Source organism: Falco biarmicus, chromosome 7 (assembly GCF_023638135.1).
Source record: "Falco biarmicus isolate bFalBia1 chromosome 7, bFalBia1.pri, whole genome shotgun sequence".
In the NCBI taxonomy this organism is placed as follows: domain Eukaryota; kingdom Metazoa; phylum Chordata; class Aves; order Falconiformes; family Falconidae; genus Falco; species Falco biarmicus.
The window spans coordinates 22,733,047-22,757,849 of record NC_079294.1 but is presented as its reverse complement, the minus strand read 5'-3'; the positions used below and the strand labels follow the sequence as shown (position 1 = coordinate 22,757,849).

At 40.3% G+C, this 24,803-nt stretch overlaps 1 protein-coding gene across 2 annotated transcripts in view; it reads right to left on the bottom strand.

Annotated features, from left to right (window-relative positions):
* The window catches only part of RGS6 (regulator of G protein signaling 6), a 284,190-nt gene that overhangs the window by 101,018 nt on the left and 158,369 nt on the right, over positions 1 to 24,803 (bottom strand). For both annotated transcript variants that reach the window (XM_056347234.1, XM_056347233.1), the window contains exon 3: positions 11,284 to 11,383. In XM_056347234.1, the coding sequence (XP_056203209.1) occupies positions 11,284 to 11,383 (100 nt within the window). The remainder of the gene's footprint in view (positions 1 to 11,283; positions 11,384 to 24,803) is intronic.

The window sequence follows — 24,803 nt, the reverse complement described above, 5'->3', positions numbered from 1 at the left end:
AATAAAAGTATCTAAATGCTGAGAAATACACTCATGGATGTCTGCTCAGCTATGTTGTACAAAAATCAGGGGAATCCACAGAGATCTTAAATTATCTCAATGAGTGAGGTGGTCCCCATGGGACAGCCCATACAAATTAATGGGAAAGAACAGTCTGTAAAGAAAGATTCTAACATGCCAACGTACTCTCTTACTGGAGCCAAGACATGAAATAATGTTTATAGACTTGGTACATTTCTTAACTTGATGCTCAAGGATCCTTGCTGTCAACAGAAGCAAAAAGGTGAATAGGGAGCAAATGAGCATTAAGTAATTGACAGAAATGTTGCTGAGATACACTAACCTACTCTGTAAAAAGCAGAAACTCACTGATTTGTGTATGTATCATGGGTAAGAAAAAATTTAACAGAGTGCTTACCAGACCTTTCCTTGATGGGCATCTTCCTGTCAGGAATTTGCACCCAGAAAGCAACTGGGTACCACAAGTGGTCAGTGTGGTGCTCCACCTCTGAGGAGGAAGGTGGTTGCAGAGCAGATCAGGGAGGTTATGCTATCCCCACACTTAGCACTAGCACAGTAGTTAATGGAAAACTTCAGATGGTTCTGGAGCTCGCTGTTCAAAAAGATTGTTAAAAACTTGGGGAAGGGTCCAGGAGAGAAGCACAAGAGGAATTAAAGGCCCAGAAAAAGTGCTTTGTAGTCAAATATGCCTTCAGGGACACAATTAATGAAAAACTTCACAAACAGAAAGTGAAGTGGCTATCTCACTGCAGTGACTAAGCATCTTTCTGGGGAGAAGAGATATCTTCAGTGTCAATCATAACACCAGGTTCAATACCAGAAGGTGATCTGGACAATTGGTTCAATACCAGAAGGTGATCAAGACCAGAAACAAGGAACAAATTTTGGGCATATTACTACTTTTTTTTAAGGATGACAATAACTTTTTTAAAGGTTACAGTAGATTTTTTTTTTTTAATGCCAGGTGTCTTTTAAATTGGATACTTTCAAGTTCTACAGTTGTAAAGAAGACTGGAGGCTGGGAAGCTGTACGTAAGCAGACCTAACCCAAGGACCGCCACAGCCTCCTGTTGCACAGGTCAGCACAATGGGCAAAGGTCTCCATCCCACCTCTGCCCTCTCCTTTGGGGAACATGTGCTGCACTTCCAACAGTTCAAGGACACTCAACAAGATTTGCAAGCCTTTACACACGTGTTATTCATTGCCGCACGCGTGGCTGCAGTGTCAAAGCTGATTCCTGCCAGCTCCCACTGGGCACATGACAGCGCTGAGACATACCAAACTTCTGGCAAAGCAAGTTTCTCAAATCAGTAAACAAAGGCATATTGACAAGCTCATTTTGAAAGTTTTTGTCTTTTTGATTGGTTCTTTTTTGTTGTTGTTTTGGTTTGGGTTTTTTTCCCCAGTTTCAAGCTGTTCATGTTTTCAACTTCTGGGCATGTGTCATCTCCAAGTACCTCTTCCTCTTACGGCTCGCCAAGAAAACAAGTCCTTGTGTCAAGGACCTGACACTCTTTGGAGCTCTAAAATCAACCCTTCCTACTTAAAAAAAAATATCCATAATGCAATATCCATGTAGCAATGACGTAAATGATGAATAAAAGATGCTACAATACAAAACTATAAATCATGCTTTAAAAGATCCAGTCTTCTGATTCTGTTCTTTCTGCTTGACAAAAGAAATCAACTTTGATGAATATGCCACTGTCCAATTCATTAGTTTCAGCAACAACAGCCTTGAATAGCTTTGTGATTGAAATTTTATCAGAATACAGTAACTTTTATTCCTTCATGGCTTAGAAAGCACACCTGCCACTGTCTCTCCGGTAGGAGAAAAACTTAGACAGCATTCAACAAAACATCGGACATTTGGCAAATTTCTCATGCTAAAAAGTGTGGGTTTCAGTCTAACCTAATCAGGAAACAGGAATAAAGTCTACTGAATACTTAGGGCAAAGGTAAAATATCAGAAAAGAAAAACCCATCACAAATTATCCACTTAGGTGAATCTGACAATGATTTTGACATCAGCCAGCAAACAATCAAGTTTCAAAAAAACCCAAGAAAAAAAGAGATATAGAATCCTATCCACAGTAAGAACAGGTACAAACCCAACAGAATAAGATTTTCCATGCAATACAAGACAAAACCCTACAATAACTGGATGTAAAATCTTTCACTGTTACGACATACATTATTTTTCTTATCAGTCTATGGTTTTGGTTTGGTTTTTTTTCTGTGTGAGTATAATTAGTATTTTACGTTAATCAACTTTGTAAAGTTTCCTGCATGTTTTATTACTCATTGCTAGGTAAGAATTAATCTGCAATCCGGGCTGTATTGGGGATGTATCTGTATGGAGAAAATTCTTATTGTACAAGTGACCTTGTAACGGAGTAGAATCGTGAGACTCTCTTCTTGCAAAGCATGCAGCTATCAAATAGGAATTAACTGAACAAAGACCTAATTGCTTAGTTTTATTTCTCTGCAGGACCAAAATATAATTTTCTTCCCTGCATGTGGTAGTGAATCATACATCAAAAATATCCAAGCTCATCAATTCACACCGTACTCAAAACAAATCCATGGGAAACCAGCATGCAATTTTGAGAGATTTATCCACACAGAAAAAAAGTTAAAGAAAACATGCAAATGTGAATTTATAATGATGGATATGTATGGGAAGCCTGAAAGCTTTTCATTTTCCTGTTTGCCATTTCTGATAGAAGGTTCTAAAGCCAAATCTATGAGCTTCTCAGGTGCTATGTAGTGCAAATACATAACAGACCAAAGAACAGAGTACTTCTAGAACAGGCAGAATAAAACAAGTTATTCATCAACCCTTCAGGGTACCCACACAAACCAGGTAACAGTTTGTCTACTCTAGCACAATGCCAGCCCCCTTCAGCGTCTTCTGGAGATGTATTCTAACTATCCCCAGCACAGCTTTTAGCAACAGTGATTTCTGACTGCTATGCTATTTATGGCTGGTAAAAACAAGCTGGTGCACTATGTAATTCTTTGTACTATTTAAAGCAAAAACCCAAACCAACCCTTCCTTTTTACCCCACCCCCAACAGTTACATTAATGGTAACTTCCATGTTGTAACCGAAACGTACATAGAAGAATCATTCACCTATCAAACCTAACACATGTAAAAAACAAAAACAAATGATTCACGAGACCAGATCTACAGTTACTAAACTGCCACGTTTCATTAGAACAACACATTGATTAAAGTCAGGAAATTCAAACTGCAGAACAAACCGTTGTGTTTTGCACTAAGCCCTTTAATTAAAAAGTACAAGTAAGAACCTGCTCAATAAATAATACCTTGAAAATTACTTTGACTAAAAAAGTGAAAGAATGTCAAATAAGAATGAAGAGAATGTATGAATGGAACAATAAGGCAGATGTACTCACTGAATAATGAAAGGGGTTTATTTTTCGAATTATACGGAATTCACGCAACAGATTCAAAGCAACAGTTGTCAAACCACACTCAAAGACTAGCTCCTTCACACTGTTATTGATTACCATTGGGCAGTTACATATTACTGCTTTTACAGTACCTCAAGGTAAAAATGGTTTCTCTAAGGGTCCGATCTCTACGTATGCCTCAGTGGGTATGTGGCTTCTCAGGCACAGCGGGAGCAAAGCTGCTCTGCTGTGTATTTGATGCTTAGCAGCCCACAGAAATGTTGGAGGCAGTGCAGAAACAAAGCAAGAGGTGTGAAAAAGCAAAACTGTTGGTAGATCCCTCACCATGCAACTCCCAGGTTGCTATGAAGTGAAGACAGGAGAGGTGAAGTACTGCAGCTTGAGTGCAGTCTGCTCAGCACTCACATCCAAAAATCAAAGCCACGCAGTACTTTAATTAATCTCTACTCTTTTGCTGTGACGTTCAGATCTGGAAACAAACTTTTGTAATAACGCTGCGCTTAAGATAGCAAGATGAATGCAGAAAAGCATTAATCATTTATTTCTATGAATTTCTACAGGCATTGAAATATTGCTGAATTTTCTTTTTAATACTTTATTCATTAGCCACAATATCCCATCAACTAAATGCTGCATTTCAGAATGAAACTGCAGCCAGCAACAAGAATTTTTATAATATCTAACATTTTTTGTTATTGTGGCTGAATTACCAATTGATCTAACCACTGGAGTTCAGCAGGTAATTTATCATCAAATCCGTCTCTATTCCAGCTTTTAGTCTCAACTGAAAGACTGTGAAAGCCTACAAGCAATTCTTGAAAAAACACAACCAAAACCCACCCCACCACCAAACCAAACCAAACCCATTTATTAATATAACTGTTCTGTTCCAACTTAGAGCTTTCATTTGATGCCTTCCAGCCTAGTAATTTTTATGCTCACGTTCTTAAGTAATTTTGTGTTGTTCTGTCTTCTGCCCAGGTGGCTGAAAGGTTGTCTTGGTTTTCCATTCCCTTTTGACAAGATCTCCGGTGACTAGGAAGAGCAGACAAGTCAGTGCAGGAAAACAAAGTTGGACCATTTGGTGAATTTTGTGGTTTTTCATTCTATTTTTATTGCTCACAGGAATACCCATGCAGCATGACTATTTAAGCTTCTGACATATCATAGCTTCACTTGATGGATGCAGAGTTCAAATCCAGCAAGGACAAGTAGGACCAGGACAGATTTTCACAATTATAGTGTAAGGTAATTAAATTCCTCATAATATTCAGGGCTTTTAGATAGCAGTTGAGAGGCCATTTTACTGAGTGAATACTAAAGCCTCAGGATGTATTTCATAAGCGTTCTGCAGCGGACTAAGCCAAATTTTAATGTACCATTACATGATGTGTACAGTAATGTACACATCACTGCTGTGATGTGCTTTTCCTCTAGTGTTTTCCACCTCAGTTATGAGTACTTTCAACTGCTGTCATATGAAAGTACATGGTTACATAAAGCATCCGATTTTGGCAATTTTAAGTGATGCTTAATTTAGTTTAAACATTTAGAATTTATCTCATAATGTGTGCACGCATTTTTAAGGGATATGTAAGCTTCATGTGATGTACAAGCACACTTATGCAGAGATGAGCAGTCCTGGAAGAAACAGAACTATGAATGAGACACATAGAAGTGGCATCAACAGCCAGTTACGAAAAATATCCTTCCTCCCAAAGCTCAGCGTAGCTGTGGAGTCACACATACCGCAACATTTGGGCTGGGTTCACGCCACGCATCTGGGGAGGACCACTATTGCGGAAGGAACTGCACACAAAAATGTACCACACAAAGTACGCCTGAGCTGGGAAAACACAGTCACAGCGCGGCTTGTGATGAAGGTGAAAAGCTGCAAGAACTGAACTAGAGCTTGGTGGCGGCAGAGGGCAGTGATACACAAACACCAGCAGTCCTCACCCTGCATGGCACCCACAAATGCAGAAGTCTGTCCCTGTTTATTTTCAGCACGCAAGATTTGCCACTCTCAGGCTTATTCTTAAGAAAAATTGCACGCTCTTCATGCATATTTAAGTGTACCCATGTACAGATGTACAGAGAGATATATTGAATATTCACTACTTAAAATATCAGTTCTGGTTACTTCCTCTTATTTCTCTGACAGCCATATCCTAGTCAATCTACTATCCCCCCCATCCTCTGAAAATGAAATCCTTTAAAATTTTGCTTCACAAGGTATTGACTTGCATCTTTAAAAAATGCTACACTTGAAAGAGCTGATTTCTGTCTTTTCCTCCCCATCCCTCTCACCCTTTGAAAGGCAGGAAGCTGGATGCAGTCAAAAAGAAAAAGAGAACGAGGAGGGAGCTGTGGAGGGAGCTGTGGAGGAAGACAGCGTAACTCTGGCTCCTTAACTGGGTTAATATGTCTCCTGACATGGGAATAGAGAGCTTAAGAGAAAGCTACGGGGGGTGGGGGGATAAATTGCAAGGCATGCGCTACTCATGTAATAGCTGACATGCCTAATGCTATGTGATTCACAGCAGCTTTGAAATACTAGATTAAAACGTATAACAACCTTCTTATTGAAGGATGGATGGATTACGTTTCCACTGGGTGCAATTTGAAGAAGAGATAAATAAAAGAAGAAAATAAGTTGTGATGAAGAAGCCCAGTTTTGACTTGAATTAGTTTAAATGCAGCTTGCTCAGAGCAATTGATTTTCAATGAGAATAAATGGATTTGTTGGCTTGCAAACACTGATCAAGCATGTTTCCACCACACAGTTGCACAGCTATTGAATTTACTGTGTAGCATCTGCTGCAAGTGTGGAAAACCATCAGAAATGATCAGTACTATATAAGTATACATAAATATATGTCAATTTTAACCCATAAGCATGGTTTTTTGTATCAGTTACAAATCATTAAACATCCAAAATTAGTTTAGATTTTGGGTTAAGTTTTGGCAAAGTTGTGGGTTTTTTCTTGTTTTGCTTGTTTTAACTAAATAGGCTCATTCACATTTAGCAAAAGATTGAGCTTGGCTAATATTTGGGAATATTTGCATCTACAACATTTGCCTGAAACAGGATCAGTACCACCTTTCAAGTCTCTGGTTTCTCATGGCAAAACTACAGAGGAAAGACAAAATTTAAAAAAAATAAAAATCCACATCTGGATGATTCTATGTGTTTGAGCTTCTCTGAAGGGAAAAGGCAATGAATACACTCAGACTGGCACCATGGGAGCTCATTTCACAATAGGTTTATTAAGTCCTCCAGCAGAAATGTCTGCCCTGAAGTACGCTGTCAGGGAACACTATTAATAATAAAGTCTCTCTTTCTCAACGCCATGGGATTTCCATACTCCAGCCAAATACATTTTCTTTGAGTGAGTAACATTCTGATGTGTTCTGGGACAACTCCATAGGCATTTGCCAAGACACACGCTGGTTTCCTCAGACAGAGACACATGGCAGTTTAAACTTGGTTTAGATCATGAGTCTCAAGTAACGACAGGCCATCTGGCGCATTTCAGCAATACTGGCACTTTCTGCTCAGAGAGCTCTAGGACTTCAATAAGACAGACGTGGCAGGTCAGGAATTAAATGCATTGTCAGGGCCGCGTGCACAAAGCTTGCATGGCAGCACTTAACCCAAGCCAGCACAGCTGGGACATCACCCATCAAACCAGTAACAGCCACACAGGCAGCTTTGGGAGTAGAGCAAGATGACAAGCGAGTGTTGGCGTAAGGGTCAGGAGCAGTGCACGGTGAGATGCCAGATAGAGGACTGCTGCTGTAAGGAGGAGGTATCACTCAAAATGGAGCTGTGGGGACAGGCCTGCTCGAAGTCAGGGGGTTATGGATCAGAATTAAGCTGTATCAAAACCTCTTGGGAGGAGGGCAGAATTGTGCAAGGCTTGTAGACTGCACATCTCCCTTGGTTTACAGTAGCAAAGATGCTGATACACAGGATCAGACAGTGCACAGGACCAGAGGAAATCTGGAATGAGAGTGGGAAGTATGAAGGAAGCTTCTTGCATTGGAAAGCTCAGCTGCTGCAGCACTAACTTCTTTCTGATTTGTTTTGGCAATGCTGTATAGGGCCAAGCCTGAATCAGTGGGAGAAGAAAGTATATGCATTTGGTCCTCCTACCAATCAGGATGTTAGTTTTAAGATGCATTTGTGCAGAAATCAAGAAGACAACTAGGAAGCTGGTTTTGTTGCTGGTTAGAATAATGAGATGTTCTTACAACAGTCTGATGACTGGGAAAATAAAGAATTGCTGATTCATTTACAGAAACAATATCATTACTGAGGAAATAGTTTTCTCACTAAAAGAGAAATGTGCAACTCGATTTATTGCAGCAACTGCCATCGTGTGCATTGGGTGATGACCTAGTCTGGGCATGGATCACAGCACTAACTCAATACCTACCCTCAATCTGTTTTTCATTTCACACTCCAAACTTACCATTAGACAATGTCAGATACATGCACACAGATGCCACAGAGACTGGTTTCACCTTACTTTCATTCTCTGTGGCTTGCTCATAGAAGTGAAGACTTAATCAAGAAGATAACGGTGTGATGTGTCCTCCTTTGACTGACCTACTTTGAGCCAAAAGCCAGGGAAGATGATCCACAAATCTACCTCTAATGCAGATTAAAACATGCCTTTGGCACAGCATCTCCACATGTACTCATCATACATTCAAAAAAGGTTTTTTTCATCCTTTTCCCAGATTCCTGTGTTGAGAGAGGACTGTTAATGATAACTCCCTGAGGCTCCTTCTCCTCATGTTACACAACGCCTCATTCACAACTTGGGCATTGGACACATGGAAGCAAAACAGAGATGAGCAGTTCTTTCCCTGGTATTCAAACTTTAAATCAAACACCCACTTTGCTGCACTATAAACAGAGCTGCCTCTTTAGAGCACCGAGGCGCTGCTGTAATGTTTCTTTTTCTTTGAGATTTTACATTTCTCCTGTGAGAAGCAATTACAATAGAAGTGTCAAGCAAAAATAAACCCCTGTTAATCACAGTCACTGTGAACCTGCCAACTAAATCACGTCTCAGTGTTGCTGTTCCATTTTTCAGGTAGAAATAAAGTATGAGAATGCCAGTCTAGAAATTAAGGTCTTCCCAAGAGGGAGTCCAAAGTTTTTGAAAATACAAGCTGTTCTCTTTTGTTCATGACACTGACTGGAATGAGACAAGTACTAAAAACTGAGTATCTGATGATCATAAGAATAATTCAGGTTGGAAGGATTCTCTGAAGGTCATCTAGTCCAACCTCTACCCAAAGCAAGGCCACATGCACAGTTAGGTCAGATTTCTTGGTTCAGCTGGGCTCAGAGGTTTCTGAATAGCTCCAAAATACTGCTTCCACAGCTTCTCCAGGCCACTGAGCCCACACTTGGCTGTTCTGACCATAAACAACTTTCCTCCTAAATCAAGCTGGGATTTGTTTTCCTGTAGCTTGTGTACATTGCCTTTTGTGCTTCCACCATGCACTCTTGAGAAAGGGTCTGACCCTGTTTTCTCTGTAGCCTCTCATCCCTTCAGCTTTCCTTTCTCCAGACTAAACAAACCCAGTGTCCTCAGCTTCCATTCAAACATAGGTGCTCCTGCCTCTTCAAGTGCTCCAGCTCTTCATCCACCTATCACAAGTACTGAAATAATAGATAAATTTCTTTTGGTTTTGGTCAACAAATAGGCAGGTCTACGAATCTGAAAGGAGAAGTGGAAAAAACTTTGGGCTCTCAGTTGAGCCATTATTTTTTCATACGTCTCAAACTCAGAAGCTTCATGCACTGCCTGGTGCATCACAAGGGATGCCTTCAAATCACCTGAAGGGAATGGTACTGAGCTTGCTCGTCTCTAAATCTGAGAGCTTTCTATGAGCTTTGGAGGGAGGTTTTGTTCTTATTTTATCTTCATCTTTTCACTATTGCCTCTGCTGTGAAAAACTAGCAATTTCAAAATAATGTAATTGCAGCTGCTGTTCCAGAACCGCAGAATGCAAGGTGGCAGTTTCCATCATGCCAGGGAGCTGCCAACCGGGGTGGTACCTAAGGATAAGTATAATCAGTTTAAAGATGCTGTGAGGTCTCCCATTTCCTTTTTCTTCTGAGTAACAGGTGGTGGCTTGATGACTAGATCAATTGCTTAATCAATAATATGAATATTAACAAACATATCAGAAACCTGTTTTAGCTGAGTCAATCTTAAGACATCCAGCCTGTGTATTGCAGACTTGAGCTTATGGAATGAGTTTTCAAATCAGATAAATGGTTATTTTCCCCAGGAACCTTCAAAAACAGTTAGCTCATACTGATCCAGCCATAAACTGCATTTTAGTAACGCAATTTTCACATCTCGTTCTAAAGTCATGTTTCTTTTCCACTGTAAAACCCTAATCCTGCAACTGCCAGTTACACTGAGTCACCACCATGAAATCAATTTCAGACAGAAGAGTCTGTTGCTCAATAAAAAGAGATTAACTGGACTGAGCTTCACTTAAGTAAAAACTTCATTCCAATTTCTATATTCCCTGCCTATCCCCGAGAACCCTGTAGATTTGCATTCCATTCATGTAGCTTAAGTTGGACATTTTTTTCTGATACAAAGATATCAAATCACACTCCTGAATCAATCAACACAACTCAAACTTTACTCAATCCAACAATTTTCACAGTAAAGATATTTTTTAAATGCTTCAGCTCAGATATGCTCCACTGCAGGGAGCACTCCCTACAAAGACTTGACACCAACTGTATTGCCAGCACCCCCGTTCACAAGAGATATTTTCCATTTTACAACAGTACAAGGACCCAAAGAGCAAGAAAGGTCCCTTTGAACTGCCAGTCTTCTCTCAGTTATTGGTGCTGTCTACATGCAACAATGCAGCTTTTGCATTTTTAGTGATCATCTGAATTTTACTGCAGTAAATTCACAGCCAAAGAACCAAACCCTTCACTTTTCAGAAATGGAGGGGAAGAGTTCTCTAAACAGACTCATCAGTGTATGTATCTGGTCTGATTTGTAAAGAAACTGCAGGACAGAGAAAATAGTATTTACTTTACAGACACATCATAAACTATGAAGTCACAGGAATAGTTGCGTACTTCATATTGGACAACAGTCGGCTTGTGGAGAAAGGGAAAACAGTAGTTCTGTGCCACCACAGCAAATCTTACCATGTTAGTGAAAACAAGTACCAGAAACCCAAGTACAAATCCTTCAAACAATTTACGTCACCCTGAATAAACTCATCATCTACCAATGACAAAGGTCTTTGTTGCACTGGAAGATATTTTGTCTGGAAACACATATAGGAATGGTTTTGTATTCTAAATCCCAGTTTCTGCACCATCCGCACTTTTGTACATACAGCTTTAATAAAACAGTACGCACGCATAAAAGGTATTTCACATTTCTCTACCTGTGATCAAAGTCCAATAAGAGTATCTGGGTATGAGTGAGAAAACAGTTGCAACTTTCTTTCCTGAGTTCCCTAAGATCACACCCCCATCATAGGGAATGACTCTGACTGGTGATACTGTGATAGCCACAAAAGCCATGTAACTTTGAGTAACTCATTCCAAAAAAATAGAAACGCTTGCTTACTTACAACAGAATTAAGAAATCTTGGTTCAATGCTTCACCTCGTAACAAAGATGCACAGAAAAAATAAACAGAGGGTGGCATTTCTTACATTCCTTCTTTTTTGTGGCTTTAGCAGTGTGTTTGCTTCGAGCCAGTGAGTACCAGTTCAAGCCATCTTCCCTGCTAACTGGGGTCCTTACCGGTGACGACGCTGGGGATTTTGGACAGAAAGCTCTTGACAGTGCGGATGGGAACTCCACCTGTTTTGTCATCCTGCATTCTCGTAATGATGTCTTCAATCTGTCAAAAGGAAGGAAAGACTTAGTGGTTTATGCAAAATGGTGACTGTAACGTTTATATACCACGAGTGCTTTGGAGCCCTGCTGGTAGGATGGCCTTCCCATATATAATACCATGTGTATTATTGCACAAACACAGATGTAGAGCACAGCTACCACCTCCCAAAATTAAACCCTGAGACTAGATACCGCGAGACAACATACACCAGCTTGGAAGACTATGGTCAGACACTGACAATTCAACAGTAACTGTGCTTTTTTTGGATGACCAGGGAGTGACAGGTGTTGTTTGGTCCACACATTAATTGGATTAGACTCTAAACTGCAACCAGCTTAAGGAGCTTCCCATTCAGTCCACTTTCCCCTCTTCTCCCACATTCACGTGAACCGTCAATACTGTGACCGTGGGAGGGCTTTCATTTTCCAAAGGGTCCCCGTTACCAATGGCCTACCACCGAAAGGAGCATGAGACAGAACTACTGCAGGATGATTTCCCCTGCCTCATGCTGTAGAGGCTGGGATGCTAGATACCCGTGGTCATTGTATGAAGTCAACAACCGAAAGTAAAATTATCATAGAGAAAAGTCATTAGATTTTCACAGCCAAGTTACCTTTTACTTCACAGACACATACACAATCCATCACATACAGGAAAATATACAATCATCTTCAAAACCCATGGCAATCAGAGGATCTGATCACTGGGGGAAGGAGCTTAATCCTCCTCCCATTTACTCCAAAACAGGAAGGGATTTTTGCTCCTTTTGAGGCTACACTCCCTGCGTTTACTTGAAGGCACCAGAGAGAACAAAGAGCTGAACACAAGCACAGTGCAGAAACTTGGTATCTCCAAAAACTCCCTTCAAATTAATAAGGTCTCAGAAGCCCAACAAAAATAGACCCAAAGCTGTTGGCTCTGTTAGCTCCAGCAGCTGACAGCACAGCCCTGGCTGTTGCTGGTGACTAAGGGCCATGGTTGATGGCAGCCAGACGGGGAGCACAGCTCTGATTTAGCGAAAGATTTTCTCCTCACGGATGCTATAGAACACAACCTCAGCAGAAGGGCTACATGGTGGAAGCACAGCCCCTCTCTCTCCCAAAGGCAGCCCGAGAGCTCAACCAGGTCTCCTCAACTCTGGAAAGCCAGCTTCATTTAGATGTGCAAGTGAGTTTTTCACAGACTTAACACCTACATTTCAAAACAAGTTTAATTTCTTCCCAAGGCGGCAAGACAATCTCCCTGCCAACTGCAGACACTGAATTTGATCACTGTGTTTTTAACCTCAGGCTATCACTTAACTGAACTGTTCACACCTTGTTTATACGTTATTTTTAAGTTAACACATGCCCTGAACAAATTCTCTGCAGGTATGAAGTCATAAAGATGAAAATATCCTGAGATATTCAATAGATTGCATGAGGGTTGGGTACCTACAGCTCATTTGTGATAGAATAACACTACTTTTCCCCCAGCCCAAACACTATTAAAATTCATACCACCTTTTCCCCTTTACCTGAACTGTATGCACGGTTACTTGGTGATGAAAACAGCTTCTTCCAGACCTAGGATACCTGGAAGAGTAACTGCTCCTCTCAGGCTGGACAAGAAGCATTTCACAGCACCTCATGGTGTTGAGGTGCCTGAAGCATCACTCATTGTCAACCCAGATTTACGAGGCTACAGTACGGCAACACCAAACTGCCAGTGGGACAGGACAGCTCAGCTGCCTGCGAAGGGTGGATCAAGGTCAGCCAGACTAAAAACTGCTTCAACGTGACCAACTATTATACGCATTCATCTGTAAAAAGTCTCTACGTGACCAACTAGTTATACGCATCCATCTGTATGTACTTGTAGCTGGCATCAGAGAGATTTTTCCATGCATATTAGGAGGAAACCACTCTGGAACATGCTATGAGTCCCATGTCTCCAGAAACACTTCAGAGCTTTAAAAACCATAAGCATAATTTTTGGCAAAACTGTTGTTTTCTCTTTTTCCATTTCAATGAAAAGCAATGAAACATATGAAAACCAAGCTAAAATAATTGTTTTGATGCAGGATTATAAACTTCTTACTCTTTTGCTCACTGTAAAGGAACACAAGACACTATTCATGTCATTATCACCCCAAGAAAAATTTCTATTTCAAGCAAAATAAACCTTTAATTATCTTAAAAGCAAAATATATTATTTTTACATAAACTATCCCCCTTTCAAGCAATCAAGCAGGCACTGATGTCTCAAATGGGGCCATTAATTTGGGCTTCAGTCACAATTACAAAAGCCTAGTGCAATTTTAAGTCACAGTAAACATAACTGCCCTAGAGATATCTCCTTCCCAACAGGCTGCTACTTCTTAACTTCCAGCCTGACTGCTGGCACTTTCTGCTCTCCTGATTTCTGAATGTTGGATGTTGATTCTCTCCTTCCCTTTCTACTCAGATACCTCATCTCCTTCATTCCCTGTCCTCTCATCTGATCCATACACTACTATACGTGTTACCTTCCCACAGCACACCAGCATTTGCAGTCTGCTGCCAGAGTGCCAGCCAGGTTACAGCCTCTGGTCTTCCCATTCCCAACATGCTTTCCTTGTGCTCTCCAACAAATTCCTGCACTGCTCAAAGGGGATAGCATAGCCTACTCAAAGAAACATTTGATGATAATTTTATCCTTTCTTAAAGTTCCAATCAAGTTTTAAATAAAATATTTAAAACCTATATTCAGTAATCTATGTCGTTTTTGTTCAGTCCACTACAAAGGGAAGACTGATTCTTTGTACCAGCCTCTGTGTTTTGCATCCACTCAATGTTTGCAGATATTACCACCCTGGATCCAAATTCCTGCCTAGCTATAGAAATGTTTCATGAAGTGATACAGTGGAAACAAGTGGATGCAGTGACATAGTGGAAAAAAGCGATTATTAGAGCTTCAAGTGTGGAGAGCAGCAAAGAGGGAACATCAAGCATGAAGGTCACTTTCACTGAAGCTTTTCATCTTAACTTTCAAAGAGTTACCTAGACACTTCACTGCTAATGATTCTCCCTTCAGTTTCTGCAGGCCATTAAATACCCTTTAGGTTTCCCTATCTGGCAGACAGGGAAGGAATCCTTGCGTAGTTCATTTCATCAGGCTAGGAGGCAGGACCTAGTAAACTAAGCGTTCCTCCTATTTATCACTCCTAAATGAATGAGCTTCAGTGAAATAACCTCTGCCCAACAAAAATCATGTGAAGAACAAGCAATGGTGTGGGTTGTTTTTTTTTGTTTGGTTTTTTTTTTTGTTGGTTGTTGGTTTGTTGTGGTTTTTTTCCTCCCCTGTTTTGGGGGTCACTGCTAAGTCTAGTCTGATTTTACATCAGTGAAGAGAATTGTTACTCTTCCCTCTGAGTGGATTCTCGCTAAATATCTCCCTGAGAAAGCCAGGGCAATTTCTGATCTGCTGTCACTGCTAGCTACACACTGTAACGTATGCCTAATAAACTACATCTGCCATTCTTCCTGACAGCTCTACCCCCTGTATTTGTCTAGAATGATTTTGTTTCACATTTACCCCCCTTTCAAGGCATCAAAAAGGGCTCTTGGCTTCAGGAGCACATTATCAGTAGAGATGGGACTCTACAGCAGGTAGTTTATGAGAGTCTACCAACATATTCTGTTACATGGAACATTGGGGGTTGAATGCATATGTGGGATTTGCTGGTATTCCTTAGATGTTCTTTTCCACTATCAGCACTTTTGCTGGCGTAAGGACGGTAAAGGTATGAAGTAGAAGACCTTGAATTTCTATCAGAGCTAAGATGTCTATCACTAGAAGATGAGAAGTCTCTTTTCTGAGGCAGGGGAAAATAAAATACTGCATTTGCTCACGTGTACAACAATGAACGTAACAATCACAGCCTGGCAACTTAGGGTCAGTGCCATACAACATTCCCAGTGCCACTATTTTAAGGGCAAAAATGACTCTCAGCTGTGCAGTAGCTTCTCTTTCTCTCAGCGCCAAAATGAAGCAGGTGCCCAGACTGCAGCATGTTAGCGTGCACAGCCTTGCTGAGCCCTGGAAGCACCCTGCTCAGGGTCAAGGCTGTCCTTGGAGGTGACACACTGAGGGAAGGGCAAGTAACACACAAACAAGAAAAGGTGACAGTTCCCACCTCCCACAACCCCATGCCTGGACACCAAAACCAGTTTATCAGAGCTAACTGACTGAACACATTTAATTACGACTGAACGAGCATCATGCAGCGATGTCAGAGGCCATTACGGTCCCCTTGTGCCAGCTTGCTTTTGTGAGCTAGTGAGGGCAACAGTGCCCTTTTCATACTCTAGCCTCTGACTAAGCTGCACATACTCCCTTGGATCCTGCAGGAAAGGTCCTGCTGCCTGTTCCCAAATATTTTGGTATGCACCAGCTTGCTGTCCGATTACTTGCAGCAGGTACCCTGCTCTCGGGGATTCCTGTCACCAGCTAATATGTGACTAGAAAGTCTCTGAGCATCACTCATCAATGCCAACATTAAGTGTATAGGGCTGGACAGACAACTCTGTGGGACGCCGGCTACCTTCTTTGCCCCAGCAGATGAGAGCTCTCGTGAACACTGGTGGAGGTGGATGACACATGGAGCAAAGGATTAGTCTGTCAGCTAGCATGATGGCAACAATTATAAATACATCTGATCTTTTAATTGAAATATAATTTTTAAATGGATGATTTCTTGTGTAAGCACCTCTGACTAACTCTTTGACACTACCAGTGTGCCTGTACCTTCTGCACTTGACTCCTTCCACACAGCCCCACACACACAGAGACAAGAAAAGTTAATTTGACAAGGTGTCTGAAGCCAACTTGCTTCACCAGTCTGGACGATTTCACTCTGCCCAAACACAGGAAAAGGAAGCTAAAAAAACCCAAAAAACAAAAAACACTCCACACCCCACACCACCCCACCCCCCACCCCAAAACAAAACAAGGCTAATACATCTCTCTTCAGCACCCTCGAGGGAGAAAGGACAACCTTGCGTCTGCGACAGCACTGGAAAGCAGCAGAACAGCACTGCCACCGAATTGCTGTGTGACCTTCAGCAAACAGCTTCATCTGTCTCTGTCCACACATCCCCTCCTGTATAACGGAGATAATACTGAATCACGCAGGGGTAGTGAAACTTAATTTGAAGATGTCAGAGGACTTGGAGTGCCTCAAATAGCAGATGCTACATGACTACAAAAGACAGGCTCCCCACCTCTGAAAACTTTTCACGATCCCAACAACAGCAACAAAGCCAAAGCAGAGCAGAGCACTGATGCATCAGCCGGCAGGACCATTTGGCTGCTTCCCACATGACTAACATCCAGCGACGGCTGACGGCAGGGGCACTGATGGAACTTGTCCTCTTCCCGATGGAGCTTTAATCTCTGCTTCTTTTTAAATTTCAGAGTTTATTTCAGATAAAGGCAGAGTATACCACATAACTCCCTCACGCTTGAGTGAGTTTCAGGGAAGAAAGAACATAACAACTATGTCTTTCAGATGTTTATTGGGAGGGTGAAACAGAGTTAATAATGTCACCTTGAAACTGTTAACATGCTTTAGCATTTATATATCTCTGTTGTGAATAGGAGGGTACCAGTGAAGGAACAACTAACAAGGCACTCGTGATTATCTGTATACTGCTGCTAATCTAGCTAGAGCTTCACAAAGTGAGCACCTATGCAGCAAGTCATTACATGGAAGGACAGGTTTCACCACATTAACTAACCAAAATGATGCTTAGAGAAAAACTGTGACGCTTCTTATTCAGCTGCTGAGGTGCAATACTGGAGTCTGGGGAGTACCAGGAGCAGCTTTCTGATCATACAATGCTGTCCCCAGCACAGTCTATGACATCAGCTCTGCATGGCAGCCCTGGTTTGGGCCTGGGCTGCATTATATGAAAATGTGGTCACAGAAAACGGGAGCTGGAGCTATTCCTTTCAGGCAGTATACGCACAGTTGGAAAATAGGGTTTAATACATAGCAAAAACCCTCCAAAGCTTAGCAAATTAATTCAGCAAACAGATTCTCTAAATGAGCTGAACTAATGCAATTTGTTCCCTCCCCAAAAATCAAGATTTTCAGCCCATCACTGTCAACAGTTAAAAGCAAAAGACATCAGTGCATCAGTGTTATGCAAATTCAATTTTTCATTAAAAACATTTTGACAGACAAGTCCCAATGAGCTCAAATTCTACACGAACTATAATTTCTTTAAAAAGGAAGCTATTTTGGCATGTTAGAAAGCTGTGTAAGATACTAAAAGTGAGTTGTTTACTGATTGTGCAACTGTAATTATGGTAGCAAATTCTTGGGACTCCTGCATTTTACAGCATAACAGAAGTTTCTTGTTAACAGTGGTGCATTTTCCCCCCTGCTTTCTGCAGTCATGGTAAAGAAGTCACATATATGCACGTGATCAGCTTGAGAAATCTTACACCATTTACATGGCTACTCTAATTAGAAACCTTCTCACATTAGCTGCAAATTAGACCAAATATTTACTTTGCTCAGTAAGCACAAGTGTTAAGCTTTTTATGACTGTAGGAAAGTATCATAAATATCCAGTGAAGACGATGTTAATTTTAAATAAAACACTCCAATGGAAACCAAATGGCTGTAGAATTATCATGAGGTGTTACACGTCACATTTTGGTGAAAGAAATTATACCACTACTGCCATACAGAATGCATTGAACAGGGGTGGCTTTTGTGTGACTTATGAACTACGCAAACACATTTGTAAACCTATGCACAGACACTGTGTATAAACACAGATTGTTTCAGCCAGGAAAACTGTAGGACGGCATAATCTATAAACTGTTTCTCAGTGTGTAACTTGAATTGGAGGAACTACTTTGGGGAAAAAGAAGTTCAGTCCCTCTGTTCCCTAAACAGTGCTGCTAAGAGAGCCACTGGTGCTGACAGCATCTGGGCTGCTGGTGTTTGTCAGCCAGTGACAGCACTGAGCCTCCCAGACCATTTTACACAGGTCACCAGTCACCTAGTACTAACTACTTCTGACCATGCCATCCTCAGCAAGATTTGAATGGACAATCCTGAAGTGCTCTGTAGTTACTGTCTGCAGATAGAAGACTGAATCAAATCAAAGCGGCAGCACGGGTTGAAATATGAAGGAATAAAGTTGTTATAGGAAATGTAATGCTGCACTTTTGATAATTGACATAAGGGGACTGTGGTGAATATATTACCATGAGGGGCTTGGGGGGAGCACAAGGGTATGTGTTTTCTTTTGACAAGCTTTTACTGAAATCACTGCCTGCAGGGACTGACAGCATCCTGCTGCTTTGCTCCAGCCAGGGTCGGACGCACAAGTTGCCATGGAAACAACAGAGATTTTCTTTTCCGTTGCATCACTGCACTGAATGTCAAACTACACAGGTCTCCAGATTGCTCACATGCTGATGAATGAGTAGACGTGCCTACCACTGTGTGCACAGGGACTATCACAGAAGGAGTAAACTCTGTCTGTGACATGGCTGAGCTCCTTTGCATGCCCACTGCCACATGGGCATGCACAATTTGGGACCCTTGCTGCTCCCACCACAGGCAGGGAAACAGGGTGAAGCCTGTTAACCCAACCTCAGGAATATCCAGAAGCAAACCTGTGACCCAGCTGCCATCTAAAATAAACCTGCACAAACTGCTTGAATTGGCAAGTGCCAAACAAAAGTAAGAGAGTTTAGTTCAACAGTTTTCATTTTGTGAGTGCTTCTTTTGCAGGTTAGCTCCCACACCCTGAATTTCACTTTGAGTTCTGGCCATCAACTATTCATTCTCATACAAGACAAGAATATGCTGGTTTTGTGCTGAGATGACTGAGAAAACGCCAGGAATCTTAAATCCTCCAGTAACACTGGGCTGAGTCTCCAATTCATAACACTATCTGAGGCCAGTTTTCCAAGCCTGATTAAAGTAGCATGTAAGAGTTTTAGTACTACGCTAGACTACAGGAAACTATCAATACTCCTAGCCTGTAGCGGTCCATGCACCATGCGGCATGAGAAAGCAGCACCTCTCTCTTCCTCATGATGCTGAACACAGTACCTGCAAAGGAAGTTCACTTTCCTCTGAAGAATCAAATACAAGCGACTTCCAGACAGAAAAATGCCAGACTTCAGTGGGTCACCAATCCACTCACACACAGGAGCTCCTCAAATCTTGATAAAAATGAAGAGCTGGTTATGAACTACACCCAAACCACTTCAAACCAAATCCACAAACCCAAGCAGACTCCCATTTGCACCTTCCCAAAGCTGGGAATTGGACAATATTCTCGAGGCTCATCATCTTTCTCTGGAGCTGGAAGAACAGAGCTGCCACCTCCCCCACTGCCTGCCTCCAGCACAAGGCTGGGGAGGAAAAAACTACCCAGCCATCTCTTTCACAGCACCATCAGCATGTGAAAATGAGCTTCCCAGGCGACAAGGGTGGAAAAGGCCATTCCTGGGTCTGGCAGAAAATAAATTACTTCAAGCAATGCTGAGCAGGTGTAAAAAGACAAGTTGTTCCTCATGAGTGATGTTTTCCACCCTTGCTACAAACTGCAGCAACTGCTACATAATTAATCTGAAGTATTTCATTAAATATATTATTTATTGAAATGAAATACACTGACATCAATACCAAGCAGATAAGAAGAGGGGGTGGAGCTGGTGGATGCCCGATCAGGGCTTTGGTATTGCTACTGCTTTCATTAAACACCGAGTAATGACGAGCAGGGAATGCCACTGCCTCACCTCAGACACTCGGAGATGACCGTACCACTGTATCCTTCTCTGGTTCTCGCTTTCTTAAAGCATAAAGAGACTGTCCACCCACCACCAGGTCTTTAACAGGGAGAAAACCCTGCAGCTGGAGGGGGCAGGGATAAATACATCTGCTGCATTCCTGACCATATTCTGCATACAGAGGAAGAAAATGGAAAGAAAGTAACTCCCATTTAAAATGACTATTTTCTGTTTAAAACTGCAAGGTCTAGATTTGCACTTGTATTTAGGCCCCATGCCTGCGGGAAGATTTGTGTCCATACCCTCATGCATGAACAGAAAGTTACTTGGAGTGAAAAAGAGGACACAGGAATCATAAACCAGGACTTTTACGCTGTGGACTTCTTGTTTCAGTCTGAGCTTCAGCAAAACACTATCAACTGCAGGCAAAATCACATGAAACCATGTAGTATGAACCTGAGAATATTACGATTTAATGAGAAATGCAGTGTACCATCATTTGCCATGCATTTTGCAAAGCTTCCTAAAAACATTCCTAACTTCTCCCACAGTACTGAAGCCACTTGGAACAATTCTCAAAATTGTTCATAAGATATTTCCAGTATTAGATGCAAAAGTTTGTGGTGGTTCCCTGCAGGAAAGCTGTATCACAGACACTGGATCTCTACCATTACCCTCCTTTATGAATTGATGAAGGAAACTACCCAGCATATCCCTTCTTTCTATTTTGGTACTTGATGGGCTCCTGTGGCTTAGCTAAAATAAGTTATTCAAATATATATATACACACACCCCAAATGTTTCTCTTCAAAACAACAAAAAAGTGGGGCTTCAGGAACTTGGTTTTTTTCTGCCTTTTTTTTTTATTTATTCCTCTGCGTATATAATACTGTTGCACATAATACAGTGTGACGGGTCATTTCATGCATCATTTAACTCTTTGCACTGTGAAGTGCCATACCACAATAAAGATCAGATACACCCCTCTCGCCCCCAAATGCTGCGAAACAGATGCAAAGAGGAGCAGTTTATAAGTTACAGGAAAAAGAGGAAACCCTATTCAACACTCAGAAGGTTGTATTTTGTTTCTTTCCCTCTCCACATGATAGTATCACCTTGCAATTATTTTTTTAAAACAAATAAAACTAAAAAAAAATACTTAAAAAAATTGTAAAGGCAAAGATAGAGAAAGCCCCCCATAATTTCCACCCAGGATTTAAAGGTACCACTGCAAAAGAAAATGGTAATTTCCTTTGAATTTCAGAACAGAGGGAAGAAAGAGGCTTTCTGAAGATCTGTTGGAGAGTGAAAGAATGTAATTTCAAAATTGTTTTTCATACCACTATGAACTATGTCTTTTCTCCATCCTGTTTTTTAATGCCTTTTATTAAAGACATACATTAGAAATTTTATAATGTTACGATCACAAAAGCATACAAGATTACCAGTATGAAACTGAAGACCTTGGTTTAGCCCATGAAGAGAAAAAGCTAAAGCGTTTGCAGACTTTCTGTACTAGAGCTGGGAAAGACTTCCAGATAAAAGGCAGTGATGGGCAGGGCTGGTACGTCCACCCACACCACTACCTAAACATTCCTCAGAGTACAGATGCAGTATTTTTAGTGAGGGGGTAAGATTTAAGCATTTAGCAATTATTGAAAAAGTATTTTTCAAGTGCTCTACTTCACACTCTGATATGTTAGTGAGCAGAAGAAAAATGAAAAGTATTACAGAAATAAATCTGAGTGTTAATCAAATCAGATTTGATACTGTCTGACCAACATTATCTTAATTTAGGTGTTAATTTATTCATATACACTAAATTATACTGATAGGCCAGATTGCATAACACAGGCCTTCCAGAGCCTCTTTAACTGAGCCACTCAATTGCTTTGGCCCTTGACTTTGACAGCAGCTGTTGCTAGAATGAAAAACCCAAACTGCACAGATTGCTAAATGGAAGGCATGAATGGAAAATGAACATACAATTCTCATAAGATGATCATCATTACTGGACTCATTAATATTTTCATGCACTGCAACTAGTATTTATTATTCTAAAACCGACTGGTGCTTTCCCTTTGGCAAAGCAAATGTTGCACATCAAACAGTACTTACAAGTTCTGCTGTGACACAATTATGGTCCTCACCATGGGTGAAGTTATTTACTTCAACACCAATTTTATGATTTGTTCAGTGGTTCTACTACTGTTAGCTTTGTCCTTTGGTAGCAATAATACTGTCAATTTACTAAGAGTAATGCTTGAACAAAACAATTTATAACAACACTTTGGAAAAAGAATAATTTTTCTTGTTTGTATAAAAAGAAATGTCAAATTCTTTCTCCCCCAAAGTCTTCCTTCTTCTGCTAATAATGAATCAAGGAACACAGCACTTGCACAACACTTGTGGCAGTTAGTAAAAGTAATGCCCTATCTGCTTTGCTTTCAAAACTCGGCAGCAAACTGCTGTTTGATTCAACTCTGGCATTTAATGTATCTAATGCCCAACTGGGGCTCTGTTGTCCCTTGTAACCCTCTATTTCACAATACATATTGAAACCTTTCCATAAAAAGTCTGAGGTGTTTCAGCTCTTGCAGAATACAAATGCACTTTGGTTGAGCAGAAATGGCTACAGCTTCTGTGAACCCTGCTGGAGATACCAATTTTAAAGACTTCTACCTCTTGACACCTAAACAGTATTGTTCTTGATTTGGGAAGGTGGGGTGGAGTGTGTTACCTATAGAATGAAAGTTAGAAATCCTACCAAAAAAAGGTACAGTTTCCTTCTGGTAGCTTATTGCTTTCTTCTCTACAGGGGCCTGTGTAAGAGATAACCGAAAACACTGCTCACAACACAGAATTACCCAGCAAGAACACAAGGCTCTCTCACCTGCCCTTCTTGCCAGCAGACAAAAGCCTGTCTCTGGCCCTGTAATGCTGACTTGCTGTTCTATTCACCAAGAAAGGACAGAAGAGAATAGAAGGAGCAGACACTGCATCCTGTGGCTACAGCTCAGGGGCTATTTCAACATGTGAACATACCAAATGAGAGCAAGTGAACTACCCCCAGAGCATGAAATCGCTACTCTTACCCTTTTTTTTATCACTCTTGCATGGCATCTCTATCTATACACAGTTTGTTTGGTTTGGTTTGTGTGGTGCTTTTTTCTTTTCCTTTCTCTCTTTTAAATGGAGAAAGTATTAGTTCCAAAACATAAATAGTATATAACCCTTTTGTATGACACAAGTAACTCTTTCTCATGTATTTCATGTTCAATTAACCATATTGTCATGGTGTGGAAGAAGAACATCTAGCACAGGTGTTAATATAATATATAATATTATATTAATATTAATATTATTTTAATTATATATAATTAATATTATATATAAAAATATAAAAAATATAAAATATAGAAATATAAATATATAAATAATATATAATATATAATGTAATTATTAATTATATATAATATAATATTAATATTAATATTATTTTAATTATATATAATTAATATTATATATAAAAATATAAAAAATATAAAATATAGAAATATAAATATATAAATAATATATAATATATAATGTAATTATTATATATAATATTAATATAAAATAAACATATTACATCTTATTACACATAAACAACTGGTTGTACAACACAGTCTTGACTCCCACTCTATTTTCCAAAGCAATGGTTTCAATATAGTATACTTTTGCTTGTAGAATATTGTTTGATTAAAAAAAATTAAGTACCTATACACCTCAGTTGTGCAAGCCTACAAGAACTGTTAGCCAGAACATCTTTTCCACTACACTGTTAACTGCTTGATGCTGAAAGACAGAATTATTAAATACGCAATGATGTTGCAAGAGTGGATTTTTTTAATTGTTGAATGTCAGCTGAGACACAGATGGGATATTTGGTCATAGGTCATCTCTCTCCAGTGTACTGAAGCAGAGTAACATACTAAGCAGCACACAAGCAACCAGAAGTTAATATAAATCACAGACCACACTGAAATTATTTACCTTCCTCATTCTAAGACAGAACAGAAGCAGCCCTACACACAAATGGGAAATACATTTTTATGCTTTTAAAAGTACACTTGGATCGCTGTTTTATGTTTTTTTTTAAATTGTTTTCCTGTTCCAACTTTTTATAAACACACGACCCTCAGAGATATGACTGCCTTTTAGATACAAAGGCATTACATATTAGCAGGCCTGACTTGTACCTCTATGCTGTCAAATCTTATGAGTGCTCAAGTCTGACACTAGTACTTAATGGTAAATTATTAACAAAGGAGTATAAAGGGTTTTCATTTTGCTATAAAATAATCTTCTTACCAGCTAAGGTCACTCACTACTAAAGTCACTGAAGTATTGAAATATTCACTATGGAGGCAGACTCAAAAGTCTCCCTGTTCCATAGTTCCTTTTTACTAAGAAATTATGTACTAAGGTTCTTTGTCTGGCTGCAAAGCAACATAACTATCTCTAAAACAGAATTAAAAGATATCTAACACTTACCAGCAACTAATCTTTCAGTGGGCTAACTTTCTGTAGCAACTATAGGTCTATCTACAAATGGACAGAAGCAAAAGCATGATAATTATTCTTGTTGGTAAGAATA